Source organism: Pleuronectes platessa, chromosome 7 (assembly GCF_947347685.1).
Source record: "Pleuronectes platessa chromosome 7, fPlePla1.1, whole genome shotgun sequence".
In the NCBI taxonomy this organism is placed as follows: Eukaryota; Metazoa; Chordata; class Actinopteri; order Pleuronectiformes; family Pleuronectidae; genus Pleuronectes; species Pleuronectes platessa.
Genome location: NC_070632.1, coordinates 6,853,396 through 6,866,201, shown reverse-complemented (window position 1 = coordinate 6,866,201; position 12,806 = coordinate 6,853,396). Strand labels below are relative to the sequence as shown.

At 45.8% G+C, this 12,806-nt stretch overlaps 1 protein-coding gene across 1 annotated transcript in view; it reads left to right on the top strand.

The window, feature by feature from the left end:
* srgap1a (SLIT-ROBO Rho GTPase activating protein 1a) overlaps positions 1–10,673 on the top strand; it is a 76,522-nt gene extending 65,849 nt beyond the window's left edge. The window contains exons 19-22 of the mRNA XM_053427984.1: positions 3,273–3,453; positions 4,995–5,132; positions 8,828–9,215; positions 9,977–10,673. Coding sequence (XP_053283959.1) covers positions 3,273–3,453; positions 4,995–5,132; positions 8,828–9,215; positions 9,977–10,384 — 1,115 coding nt within the window. The 3' untranslated portion in view covers positions 10,385–10,673. The remainder of the gene's footprint in view (positions 1–3,272; positions 3,454–4,994; positions 5,133–8,827; positions 9,216–9,976) is intronic.
* Positions 10,674–12,806: the final 2,133 nt, after the last annotated feature.

Sequence of the window (12,806 nt, the reverse complement as noted above, 5' to 3'; positions counted from 1 at the left end):
TCGCGTTACGTTATTCCCTCGGCTTCCAAATTGAAGCTATCACCTGGAGGTCTCGTGTAACTTAAGCGGACGTGTGATTACACAGGGAAACTCCTGCATGCGTGGATTCCCTCTGTAAAACACACATGGCAGCCATCAACTCTTTAAGTAATTAATGGAAGATTACATTTTCCCCGAAACCCCTTGCTGCCATGGGTTTTCATCCAAAAGTGTTTTTTCATTTAGTCTGTGCAGACTGGGAGGAGGATGTCAGACACTGACTGTGTCCCTCCCCGTGGAGTCTTGAACTGTGGTCAAGTTATTGTCATCGGTTATTTTTAAATCCCCATGACCTCATTCCGTTTTCAGACACAAAAGCAAACGTCTTTTCCTGTTTGGTTACGAGCACCTCTTGTTCTCTCGTCTTGTCTCGAGGATCAAATTCTATTTGCGCTGAGAGTATGAGAGCAGGAGACGGAGAGGAAAAGAGAAAGAAAGAGGAGTAAAAATCATCCCACGTTGAAGTCTGATTGTTTCGACTCCTGGAGTGTGTTGGAGCTCTGGAACTCAGACAGATGAGCTGAACCGGTCAGAGGATAAAGCTGTGTGATAGATGCTCTAGTCTGGTGTTAGAGGAGAAAATGCTAAAGCTATAATAAGGTCAATTTAGATATTTAATAAAGCTTATTCTCAGTTTGTGGCTCTTGTGTATTACCTTAACATTGTGTCACAGAGCTGGCTGTCAAATGTTAACCACAGATGAATTGTATAGCCTAGCCGATTTATTGGTTGACTGATGATATCGGCCAATATGAGTAATATGAGGATTTCCAATTTCTTAATTCAAGTTAAGGGTTTTATAACGTAGGAATGATTGAGATTTGTTTTGTTTTAGTATATACATTGGCCCATATATCAGTATTTGAAATGTGTAACTCCCTTACATCATTTCACTTTCAGTTGTTTGATAACACTTGCATGACGGTAAGTTCAGAATACTCAGAATTCTCTAACCAGCCAGATGAAGCCATTTTCATTTTCAAGTTTCCTCTCTTATTCTGAATCCAAACCAAGATGAAACAAAAATTAAAGCTGTGACACTAGACCATCTACTGTGTATCTGTCCTTCTCATGTTTCTTGGTTGAAGCAGCTCTCATATTAATCAATGAAAGGCCCAAACCAGATCTATATAATGTCCCAGTCTCTGTGTCTATGCTCAGGGCTCTGACACATGACAGTCTCATGGGCCCTGGCTGAAATGCAGGATGATAAACGCTCAGGTTTTTAGCGTGGCACTTCTCGCACACACCATCAATACATCGACGTCCTATCTACTAAATTTGCTACAAGGTCAGAGTTGAACTGGCTGGCACATTGATTATATGTTTATGTCTTTGCAGGAGTACGGCTACATGTCCTTGTTGTCATCTGCCCCAGCAGGCATGTTGTGTGTGTTGGTTTTCATGCGTCAAAGGGCAGTGGATTCTACTGTACAAGGAGGGTCATCGCTTCACCCATAAAAAAGTATCTCTTACCCGCTCTCGTGTTTTTATCATCCACATAGCAGGAGGAAAATATAGCTAGAAGAGAAGAAGGGAACAAGAAAAGTATAACCTCTATTTTATTGATCGTTTTTCTTTGTATGGATGTGGAGACGTCGCTCCAGTGGCTTGTGTAAGACATCCGACAGTTTGCCTCTCACACCACAGGCCTCCAGCTCCCAGGGTTCAACGTGTCTTTAACTCCAGTCGCAGTTTGAGAGAGAGAGAGAGCGTCTGACCTCGGTTGGTAGAGTCTGCAACGATTCTCCGTTGTAATTGCACAACATGACCGAGGGCATCCTTTACCGCGCCGAGAGTAGAGTTTATAGCCCGATGCTTTCAGCCGCAGCCACGTCACTGCAGTGCTAGTGAGTGTGTGTGTGTGTGTGTGTGTGTGTCTGTGTGTGTGTCTGTGTGTGTGTCTCGAGATTTCAGACGGACATTTAGAGACCTAGAGGAGGAACGATGGATAGGTGGAAGTAAAAGGCAAGAGCCAGAGAAAACCGAGATGAGGAAAAATCCCTCTGACCGGTGAAGGTCCTGTCAACTTTATTAACGGCCTTGTCCCCCCCGCAGTGCAGCTCAATTAATTCAGGCAGTAAATTCCTGCTTGTCACATTTCATTGGAGCCACGTTACACCCGCCCTGTCAATCCTGACAACGCAGCGAGGGCAAGGAAGGTGGCCACAGTTAAACGTTGAACAAGGAAAAAAAATTATCGAGATATGGCTAAAAAGGACACTGAGGAAAAATAATGTAACCGTCGTCTTTGCTCAGGCGCTTTCTCACGTGGCCTCTCCGCTTGCCAGGGACTTACTTTTAAGCTCCTGTGAAAGATAAATCACGCTGGCTTTTCACGGCCACTGCAGGCTGCAGCCATTTGCTCTGTTCTCTTACCTAACAGTGTGTGTGTGTGTGTGTGTGTGTGTGTACAGAGAGAGGCAGTGCTAGGGGTGAGGCTATGTCTGTCCAGGGACCCCCCCCCCTTCCCCTTGTCTGACTTAAAGTGAGAAAGTGCGATCGGAGGAGGGCAGGGGAAGGAGTGAGGGAGGGATAAAGACGCTATTTTTAGACCTGTGTTGCTGTAGTGCATGAATATTGGCTCGGAGAGTCGACTGTAGCTGGAACCACAGATGTTTTATTCAGGATTGACATCAACTCAAAGCAGATCTTCAGTCACTTGGACATAAAAAGTTGGACTTGGAGAGATTGGTCACTATAAATGAATTATAACATTGAGTGAGCAATTTACCATTAATTAGTATTGCTGCACTAACTTTTACCTCCTTTCTATCCCGTGTCACTGATCCAGGGATGTTTGACCAGTTATCGATTAGTTATCAAACCAATCTAATGATCCAAGTGGTGACTGACGTGCCCCTGAGTCATATGGATCTCCTCTCCCCAGCTTCTATTAATACCCTGCTAAACCTCCTCTGGGCCTGTTGCAGCCCAGGCCTGGTGTCGTCCAGCTGGGTTACTATTGACCACAACTAAAGTAACAAACTGGCTCAGCACACGTTGAACTGTGGAAGCTCCACGCTTGTAAACAGGCCGATACTCAACTGTACCAGAGCCAACGTGTATAACTGCATTTATTGTATTGTCCCTAGAGATTTTTATTTCCTAATACTGAACCGCTGTCATTGAAACGACTGCACACACGTTAACAGCCGCCTCCTCTTGATGTGTTCGTTCGCCCCGTCTGACATACGCCACCCGTCTGTTCCTCTCTCTCTCTCCGCTGACAGAGGGCGAGCCCATCGAAGCCATCGCCAAGTTCGACTACATCGGCCGCTCCTCCCGGGAGTTGTCCTTCAAGAAGGGAGCGTCCCTGCTGCTGTACCAGCGAGCGTCCGAGGACTGGTGGGAGGGACGGCACAACGGCATCGACGGCCTGGTGCCGCACCAGTACATCGTGGTCCAGGACATGTGAGTGTGTTTATGTGTAGCCTGTTTACTGTGCGACTACGCAAATACACCAATCAGTGAAGTGAATAACGCTGACTAGATTTACATGGACAGCAATATTCAGATATAAGGCTCATTCTGTCTATGACATGTAAACAATCTTGTGTGAGATACTCAGAATAAACAATCAAATGAAGACATGGAGTTTTCTGATCTTTATCGGATTTATCGGATTTATTTATATATATATTTAGAGTCTTTAGGTTTTGGGGGAAATTATGAAATTATGAAAAATACTTAGCAGTACATACGTTTCTACACTAATTACAATTCTGTAGTACTAAAGCAAAAACATGGATGCAGGTGGTGAACTGAGGAAATGTAGATTTTCCTCCATGTGTGTTAACTGGTCCCAGTTCCACTCAGAGCACTAGAGCTTTAGTTTAAAGAAGAATCCTCCAGTTCTCCTGATGATGGTTAGACATCCCCCCTCGTCTTTGTTGTCGTTGTTGTATAAGAGGCCTCAGACCCTCGGGTGGCCTGAAGGGTCCTCGTGCACAGAGGACCTGCAGCCTCGTCCGTCCTGCCCGCTGATGTCCTCTTTCAGCCGTGGCACGTTCTCCATCTCCAGGGTCCTTAACCAGCCCTCTCCTCTCTGTCTCCGACTCTCAGCACTAACAGGCGTACACTCTGCCATGGCGACCGCTGGGGCCTAATGAACTGCATTCACTGTCTCGTTAGGACCGGAACAGAAACACTCCAATCACTTAGTGGCCGGTCGACAAAAAGGCCATTTAGAACGCCCGTCCCCTGTTTCCTCCTCCTCTCCTCTTTCTCCCGTCACTGGGCCGTCACTGTGCCTCTATTAATAATTCACCAGGAGGGTTACTGCTGCTGGGGTTTCTTGTTCGTTAAAGAAAGAGCGGAGGAATTTACAGCTGTACGGGGTCGTCCAGAAGTGAAGTAGCATTGTGCTCTCTACTTAAACAGAACAGGGTGAGGCTGACGGAGTGCACTGGGTTGGGATCTTCACTTGTCCCATAAAAGAACCCAGAATAAAACATGAGAGAGACTGTTTCAGGACAGGATGTCTCCTCTCACGAGTCCCCCGTCCGTCTGTAGATTTTGTGCGATGACAAACCACTCGTCCTCGCTCTGTCTCAGCAAACAAGCGCGTCCACTGTCTTTTATATCAGCTAATACACAGCAGCTCAGGAGCTCTGATTACTGTCGCCTGACGGGCACCAACTGTACCCAGCATCCAGTCACACAACCTCACTGAAACCCATACAGTTTGTGTGTGTGTGTGGGCGTGTGGGTGTCACCACCAGAATACTGAGAAGCCCAGGAATATGACTCATCTGACTTTCTGGACCTTGGGGGGGGGGGGGGGGGGGGGGGGGGGGAGGGGGAGACGTGCTGACACACAGGAAACTGATATGGAACCCTGTCATCGAACAACAGTGCGACTATGACTGATTTTTTCCCCAACTTTTTCTTCTTCTTCTTCTTCTTCCTCTGTTTGTCTGTCACCTCCTCCTCCTCTTCTCTCTGTGTCCCAGAGATGACAGCTTCTCAGACACTCTGAGTCAGAAGGCTGACAGCGAGGCCAGCAGCGGCCACGCTGGAGAGGAGAAGTGCTCAGGGAAAGACATCAGCTCGCCCACTGACCCCCGCATCTCTGAGGCCTACATCACCAGGTTGGTTTTCACTCTGCAGGAGATATTGAACCCTCTATGTAACAGTTTAAACATTTGGAGTTCTGTAAGAATGTTGCCCCTGGTTGATAAGAAGTGATTAGTTTAGCATTAGTGGAAAACCACTAATGAACAGCTGCAACATTTAAAGTGAATAAAACTACACAGGCGTTAGATGCATGTAAATGATAAATCTCTAAAAATAATATGTCATTGCAAACTCTGACTAGACTTTTGAGAAATCTTCACTCCTTCTTGAATATTGAACCAATCTTGTTGATGAAAAACTATTAAACTCCTTTGAACATCAAACAGTCACCAATGATAAAGTCGAACCACTATCAAAACGTCTCCTACCCCACAAAAGAGGCAATTTCCTGCAGGTCCGTGTGGTTCTTTCTTCAGGATAATCACTTTCTCAAACAATATTTTCTAAGTCCTGATACTTGTGAGATGCTGATGAGCCGAAATATTTTTTAGAATTTTGTTATTTGTGCTTATTACTTAAGCTAAAGTATATCTTAATAAGTTGCTCACACACTAAAATGACACAGCCTATACCTACCACTTTTTTCTTGTAAGTATCACGTCTTTATCCTAAATTACTACTAATAATAATTTTATTCTCAAAATATGATTCTTGAAATCTCTGTAACTGACCCTTACACTCCACCGTAGTTGTATAAACAGCTTCCTGAAGAAAGCAGCACACGGTTGTACGGAACACACAATCAATTCTCCGTGTCACATTTACGGCCTCCTCCTGCTCCTCCTGCTCCTCCTCCTCCTCCTCCCCTTCCTCCTGCTCCTCTGTATCCTCAGCCCACCTCTCTCCGCCTAATCACCAGTGGAGGGATGCACGCCTCCCACTCTGTTTAATTTCCCAGTGACCAGACAGTTTTGCGTTGTGAGGCATGCGTATTAAATATCCATTTCACATCAGTGCTTAGTCATCAGCAGTGGAATGGAACACACACACACAAATACATGGATAAATGACAGACACGCACACACACACACACACACACACAGAGGACACCCACATCCAATCACACTTCAGTCTCTGGCAGCGTCTGTGTGCCACTGTTATGTCTCCTGCTCTCCTCTTTAGTTCTGCTGCTAATGGTGGAGCGAGCGAGCAACCTTGAAACATCTGTTCTTGGCTTTTGCCGAACTAATGAACAAACGCTATTTTATTCCGAGCCATACTTACTTCCCAGCCCCCCCACCCCAATTCCCCCACTATTCCGCTGTTAAAATGTTGATGATTCATGCTCGAGACAATATTTACACCACTGCAGGTTTCAGTACGTGGACGAAGAGCATATCTGGAAAGAATCATGTATTTTCCAACATCAGTCTAACGAAGTTCCTCTTAATCCCAGAACCCGACGTCTACATCATTCTTTACCTGTCACCTGCTCCCAGGCGACCCCCCCCCCCCCTCTCTCTCTCTCTCTCTTCCTCGCCTGTCTATCCATCTTCCACCCCCACTCACTTCTCCGCTCTTCCATTCAGACAGTCCTCGCAAGTTTTGAATCATTTATATCCTGAGCTTTATATAGATATTTCTCTTTCCTCTCATGTTGTTCACAATCAACATCACCCTGAGCCGAGTTCGGCGTCACCGTCGGTAAACAAGCCGGTTTCACTGGTGTGTTCCTGCGTCACCACGTTTCACAGTGGGTCCACTTTCTGTCTGGATGCAGAGGAACCCACGGAATGCCTCTTGATTTTCTTTTTATTATCAGCCAAGGTCGTAACAAACAAAGTATGAGCTGTCGATGTGGTGACGGCATCCGGAGCAAGTCATAATACAGCCATGGTTGTAGTTCACTGCCTTAAGGGGGGGACTTGTGTTATGAATGTAGACTGCGCCCCCTGCAGGTTTGCAGTGCCTCCTGCACTTGTTTACTTTTCAAGATCTCCCACTGCAGTCAGACAATGAAAAAATATATTTATATTTCTCTCTCCACAACCCCCCCACCCCTGTGCCTGCAACACATCCCCCCCCCCCCCCTCCTCCTTTGTCTAAACAGACCTTGTAGCTATTAGTGTTGTCGAGAAATGGTTTTCTGCTCATTAATTCATATTTTTAAACCTCAGACATTTTTTTTCACATCCATTTCCAGAGGGTTTTGTGATGAATGAGCAGCATTTATTTTCTAACTAATATAGATATTTACACTTAATGAGGAAGATGAGTAGTTTCCTGTCATCAGCAACAGTGTCTTTGCGGAATTACAATTATTTAGGTTCTCACAGTCGTTAATATCCATTTTTATTATTTCTTCTTGTTTCACGCAGTAATGAAGCCGCCTGTTAGTCATAATAATAATGTCTGAGACAGCCTTCAGACATTAACTCTATAAATTAGGCCATTTGCTTCAGTGATTCACTGCTTGTTTATCATCACAAAGAACCAATAATGCAGATACTTTAATAGTTTAACTGACTATAATAATAAAACATTATTAGTCTCATATTTGCCAGTAAAATATAATCTAAAGTACTACATGATTATAAATGATTGTGATTAATAAAATATTTAATTCTATATTTTCATTCCTGCTCGGTCATCCTGCTGCATGAACGTGATGATAGTGATTTTATTGCTTTGATTGAACATAACTGGAGCTGGAAGTCATAAATATGTAGAGCGGAGCCTGGTGGAGCCACAGTGACGAGCATGCGCTGCTCTATTGACCTCTTATGCAATAGAGCTGCTTCAAGGGAGTAGCTGTTACTGTGGAGTAACATCATGTATAACTCAGTAAGCACATGTACAAAGGAGTGTCCGGTCAGCTCTATGGCACCCTGTTTCAGACGTGCACGTGAAATCAGGTGTGCTCGCTGCTGTGCGGGTCCAGGTTCACACAGAGGACAGTTATTCTGCTCCAGCAGCTGGAGCTTCTCCCAGGGAGCCTGTGGTGATGATCGGATGAACCTCAGGCCTCCCTCCTCTGGCCGACAGCCAGGTCCACTCTGCTCCACACACACGTTTATCAAGAGCCACTTACGTCAGGGATCCTCTCGCAATAATGATGCTTATTTTTATCGATGTGACAAATGTTTTAGGTTTTCCTCCCACTCATCCACCCACCCCCTCAGATCTGCATCAAATTCCACACACTCAAAAAAGATCTGTCCCCTAAACATGTCTGATTCCTTTAATCAAAGAATTACTTTCTGAAAAAACAACGAAAATGTAGAAGAACGTCTCACAATGTCAAACCAACTCCTGGACCCAACCCCTGATCTGGATCTGCACCAAAAATATAATGGGTTCTACTTTGGGTCATGCCCCAACCGTCCACAAAGTTTCATTACATCGGTTGAGTAGTTTTTGCATAATCCTGCCAACAAACAGATGAAAAACTCCTTGGTGGAGGTGATGCCAGTAGAATGCTCTAAATCTTAACACACTGAACCTTTAAAACCTTGTACGTCCAATTCAGGGGATTCAACGTCTGAAGGAGGACTGCGATATAATAAAATATAGTCAATCAATCTCTTAAATCATCAAATACAAAGCAGTTAATACATAAACTTCCCTTAGTTTCTAAAAAGTTAACTTATAAAAGAAAAAAGGTGCTTTGATTGGTTGAGAGTTTGGTGATAGAAGATGTCATTTTTGTGTTTTTATGAAAGCAATGAATTAATGCAATTTCCCTGTTTGTCCCATTCCTTTATCCCAGTAGACACAAGAAAAGGTCAGAGCCGCCATCTCGAAGGCCCCCTGCCCGCCCCAGTGACATCCACTGCATGGTGCATCCCTCCCAGCAGGGTCACGGGGGCCACGGCGGCACCCCGGAGATGGGCTCGCCAGTCCTCGGCCACTTCAGCCCGCGGGACATGCTGCGGAATCGCAACCACATGCCCATGGACAGCCCCGAGCGCCGGCGCCGCACCGGCCACGGCAGCCTGACCAACATCAACCGCCACGAGTCGCTGAAGAAGATGGAGAGCCCCCCGATCCGCCGCTCCACCTCCTCAGGCCAGTACACGGCCTTCACCGATGCCCACCACCTCCACCATCACCTCCACCACGGGGGCAAGCCGCTGGATCCGGAGAGCATCGCACAGGTCAGCGTGGGACGAGCGGCGACCCGACCGCAGCTCCCTCCATCATCAAAGCCCTGCCCCGCCCTGTAAACACATAGTCAGTCCCTGTCTTCTGCTTCCTCTGGCTGCAACTGTGTCCGTGTGCTGACTTCACGCAAAAGACGAGCTTCACAGGCAGACAGCAGGGGGCGTAGTCCGACACTGGGATCGGTCCCATACATAAAATAATCAAAAAAACAGACAGCTATTTAAAACTGTACCATCGCCTGACTGGTTCTAATGTGTGTTGACGCACGCAGGAAGGCGGTGGCTCTGTTTTAACTGCTGTCCCATATATCTGAATAGCAGAGCCGTTAATGTTTGCTTGTAAAGAAAAGGCTCAGTTAGAACGCAGAGGTCACAGAGTGCACGTTAAACTGTGCTGGGCTGTCTGCCTGCAGACTGGGATCATGCTCAGATGAACACACCACGTCATCTCTGCATTCCCACAGTCATAAGCTTGCAGGAGGAGAGGTGCTGACGCAAAGTAATTCTCCACCTTTCTGCCTGGAAAACGCATGCTTGGTGTTTTCCTGAAAAACTACATCTTGACTTTCTGTTGAAACTCCACCTTCTCCTTACTTCCATGTCTTCTCGTGTTTGTTTGTCCATCTTTGCATGTGTCTGTTCTACTCTTCAATGTTTTAACTTTTAACCGTCTTGTTTCCCAGTCATCTCTCCGTCATGTGTCGTCATCGTTCCTTCATATCCTCCCTGACGCATACTCTCTCTCCCTCCTGCAGGACATAGAGGAAACCATGAACACTGCTCTGAATGAGCTGCGAGAGCTGGAGCGGCAGAGCTCGGCCAAGCACGCCCCCGACGTGGTGCTGGACACCCTGGAGCAGCGGCAGACCTCCGGCGGCAGCGGCGGGGGTCCCACGCCGGCCAGCTCCAGCGAGTCCCTCAGCCCCATCCACGGTGTGATGCTGAGGTCCACGGCCAACACCGAGCCGCCCCTCCGCCGCAGCACCAGCTCCTCCAGCGACACCATGAGCACCTTCAAGCCGATGGTAGCGCCCCGCATGGGGGTGCAGCTCAAACCCCCGGCCTTGAGGCCCAAGCCCATGGTTCTGCCCAAGTCCGGCCCGGTTGCACAACCTCCAGCCCCGAATCCTCAGGACCCTCTGGACAAGTCCTGCACCATGTGACCTCCGGGACCAAAACCAGGGATGTCAAACAAAAAAACTCTCAATCCACTTCCAGGGGGCTGCGAGATACTTCATGGACGTACTGCAAACAAATCTAAGAGCGTGTAACAGACATGGACCTAAGCAGGGAAAGACATTTGGAGACCAGACACCGGACTCTGGCAGGGTTTGAAAGACGGCGTAGGAGTTCCAACGTAGACTTCTGTGTCAATAACATGTTTATGTGTTAGAATGCTTAGATTGTTATGATCTAACATCTTCTTTTTAAATAAATACAAACAACAAATCACGAAGGCTTCCCTCGAGGATTTAGAAGAAGTGTTCTAGCTAGTTTAGTTTACAGAGTCGAGGATCGTGCAGCCGAACAAAGCCCGGTGCATGTAGCTCCTCGGCCTCCCACTGAACCTGAATCAGAACTGGATGAGAGGGACCGTGGAGGGTCCGCGTCAGAAGGCCTCACTGACTCTGAGGTGTAAGTGAATTCCAATGTAAACCGTGTGCGGTGACTTCCTGGACAGACCTGGTGTGAAGGTTGGACTGATAACAGGCCTGGAGGGACTTTATAACTAATGGTACTCTGAATAGATAAGTAGTGCTGATTCACTCTCTGCAGCTCTCTGTGGAGCGGCATCACCACCGGGGAGTTGTGTCTGTGTCTCAGTAACGTGCAAAGAATCACCTCTGTGCTGGATCTGCTCACAAACATTTGCATATAAAAATATATTCCATTTTTTGCCGGGAACGAGATCTGATGATTGGATAGAACCACTACTTCATTGTTCACTTTGATGCTTTCATGAACTCCTGCATCAGCCACTGATGAAGGGATAACATATGCCTAATAAATTATGCCTTTACATCTGTATAGGGGGAGCAGTGTGAAAAGTTATGATGACAAATCATCTCCTAACAGTATATACAACACGTAGGCGATTATACGCTGTGAAACACATGCCATAGTTTCTGTTATGCCTTGCTTTCGCTTTATCTACCCAAAGACATGGCTGTGTAAGTGTCAAGCATGGATTCTTCATATAGATTGATGTGTATAGACTTAATGCCACGCCCTATGGGAGTGGCCAGTAGCCATGGACCTAATGACTGTTAGTGTAAAAGCCTCCTGATTCATTTCACCCCGCTTCCATTTTGCTTTTGCAGTGTGCTTCGAGACCCCCCTCCCTCTTGTCAAGCTGAAACTTCAGATTGTGTGTTTTTTTTGTGTTGCTTTTGTGGAAGATGACACTTTAAAATGGCTGAGGGGGCGTGGCGTCAGTTCACACGTGTCCAGGGTCACGTAATGATTTCAGAATGCAATAGCCACACAGGAGAGTCTGTGCCGGTGAGCTCCAGCTGTGTGACTGTGCCACCCCCCCCCCGTCTGAGTCTCTGTACCTGAACCTCTGTGCTGTAGAAATAACAGAATCGGATGCATGTCCCGGGAATATTTGTCTCAGCATAACAGCTCCCAGAAGAACTAACTGCAGGTTTACACCATCGTCGACTTGACAGATACTTTTTGTGTAATAATCAAACGCTAATTTGATTTCTGAATTACTAACTTTTTATTGTTTTTTATTTTTTATCATCTTTATCGTTATCTTTGTTGGGTAGAAATGACTCTAATTTAGAACCAAATGATATATAATTATAATCCAGAGATACAGATGTCCCACCTACAATATGAAGCCAGTTGTGTAAAATGTGCTTTTGTCACTACATGTACCATCCTCAACAATAGGTCTCCGTTATGCCTGTAGGCGTTCAGCTGCTCTACATCTGTAGTGTGTGTGTGTGTACCTGTGAAAGTGCCTTGGAAAATGTTTTGGAGGAACTCGAGACGTTCTGTTTGCATTTTCATGTCAGATTCCGTGTTTCTGAGAAACTGCAGCGCAGGAAGGAGCGAAGAAGTAATGATGCCATTTCCCAAACAGTAATACGACAAAATAAAAACAATAAATAAACAGCTTACCCATTGTGACATTGCACTTTTCATGTATATAACTGTACATATAGCATGTAACAGCATAACATTTAGAGTTCTTTGAGAGCTTATACCTCTGAGGATTTCTTTCTAATAAAGAAAATAGTTTGTCGAGTCTGAGGTGGATTGTTTTTTTTTTCCCAGAAACATAACTATGGGTACTTGCATGTATTGGATTGATTGCACTGTAATCACAGTATGTTTTCATGTTTATGCCTCAGACAGTGGCAGGAGGCTTCATCCCTTTCAAACCATTTTGTGAACATAACATCTCAGGAGCACCTCGAGGGAATTTCTTCAAATTTAGTACAAATGTTCTCTTGAACTCAAAGATGAACTGATTTGATTTCAATGGTAAAAGGTTTTTGGACCTCATATGAATCTTGGAGAAAAATGTATATAGATTGAGAAACTTCACTGGTTGGTGGAAACATACAACCA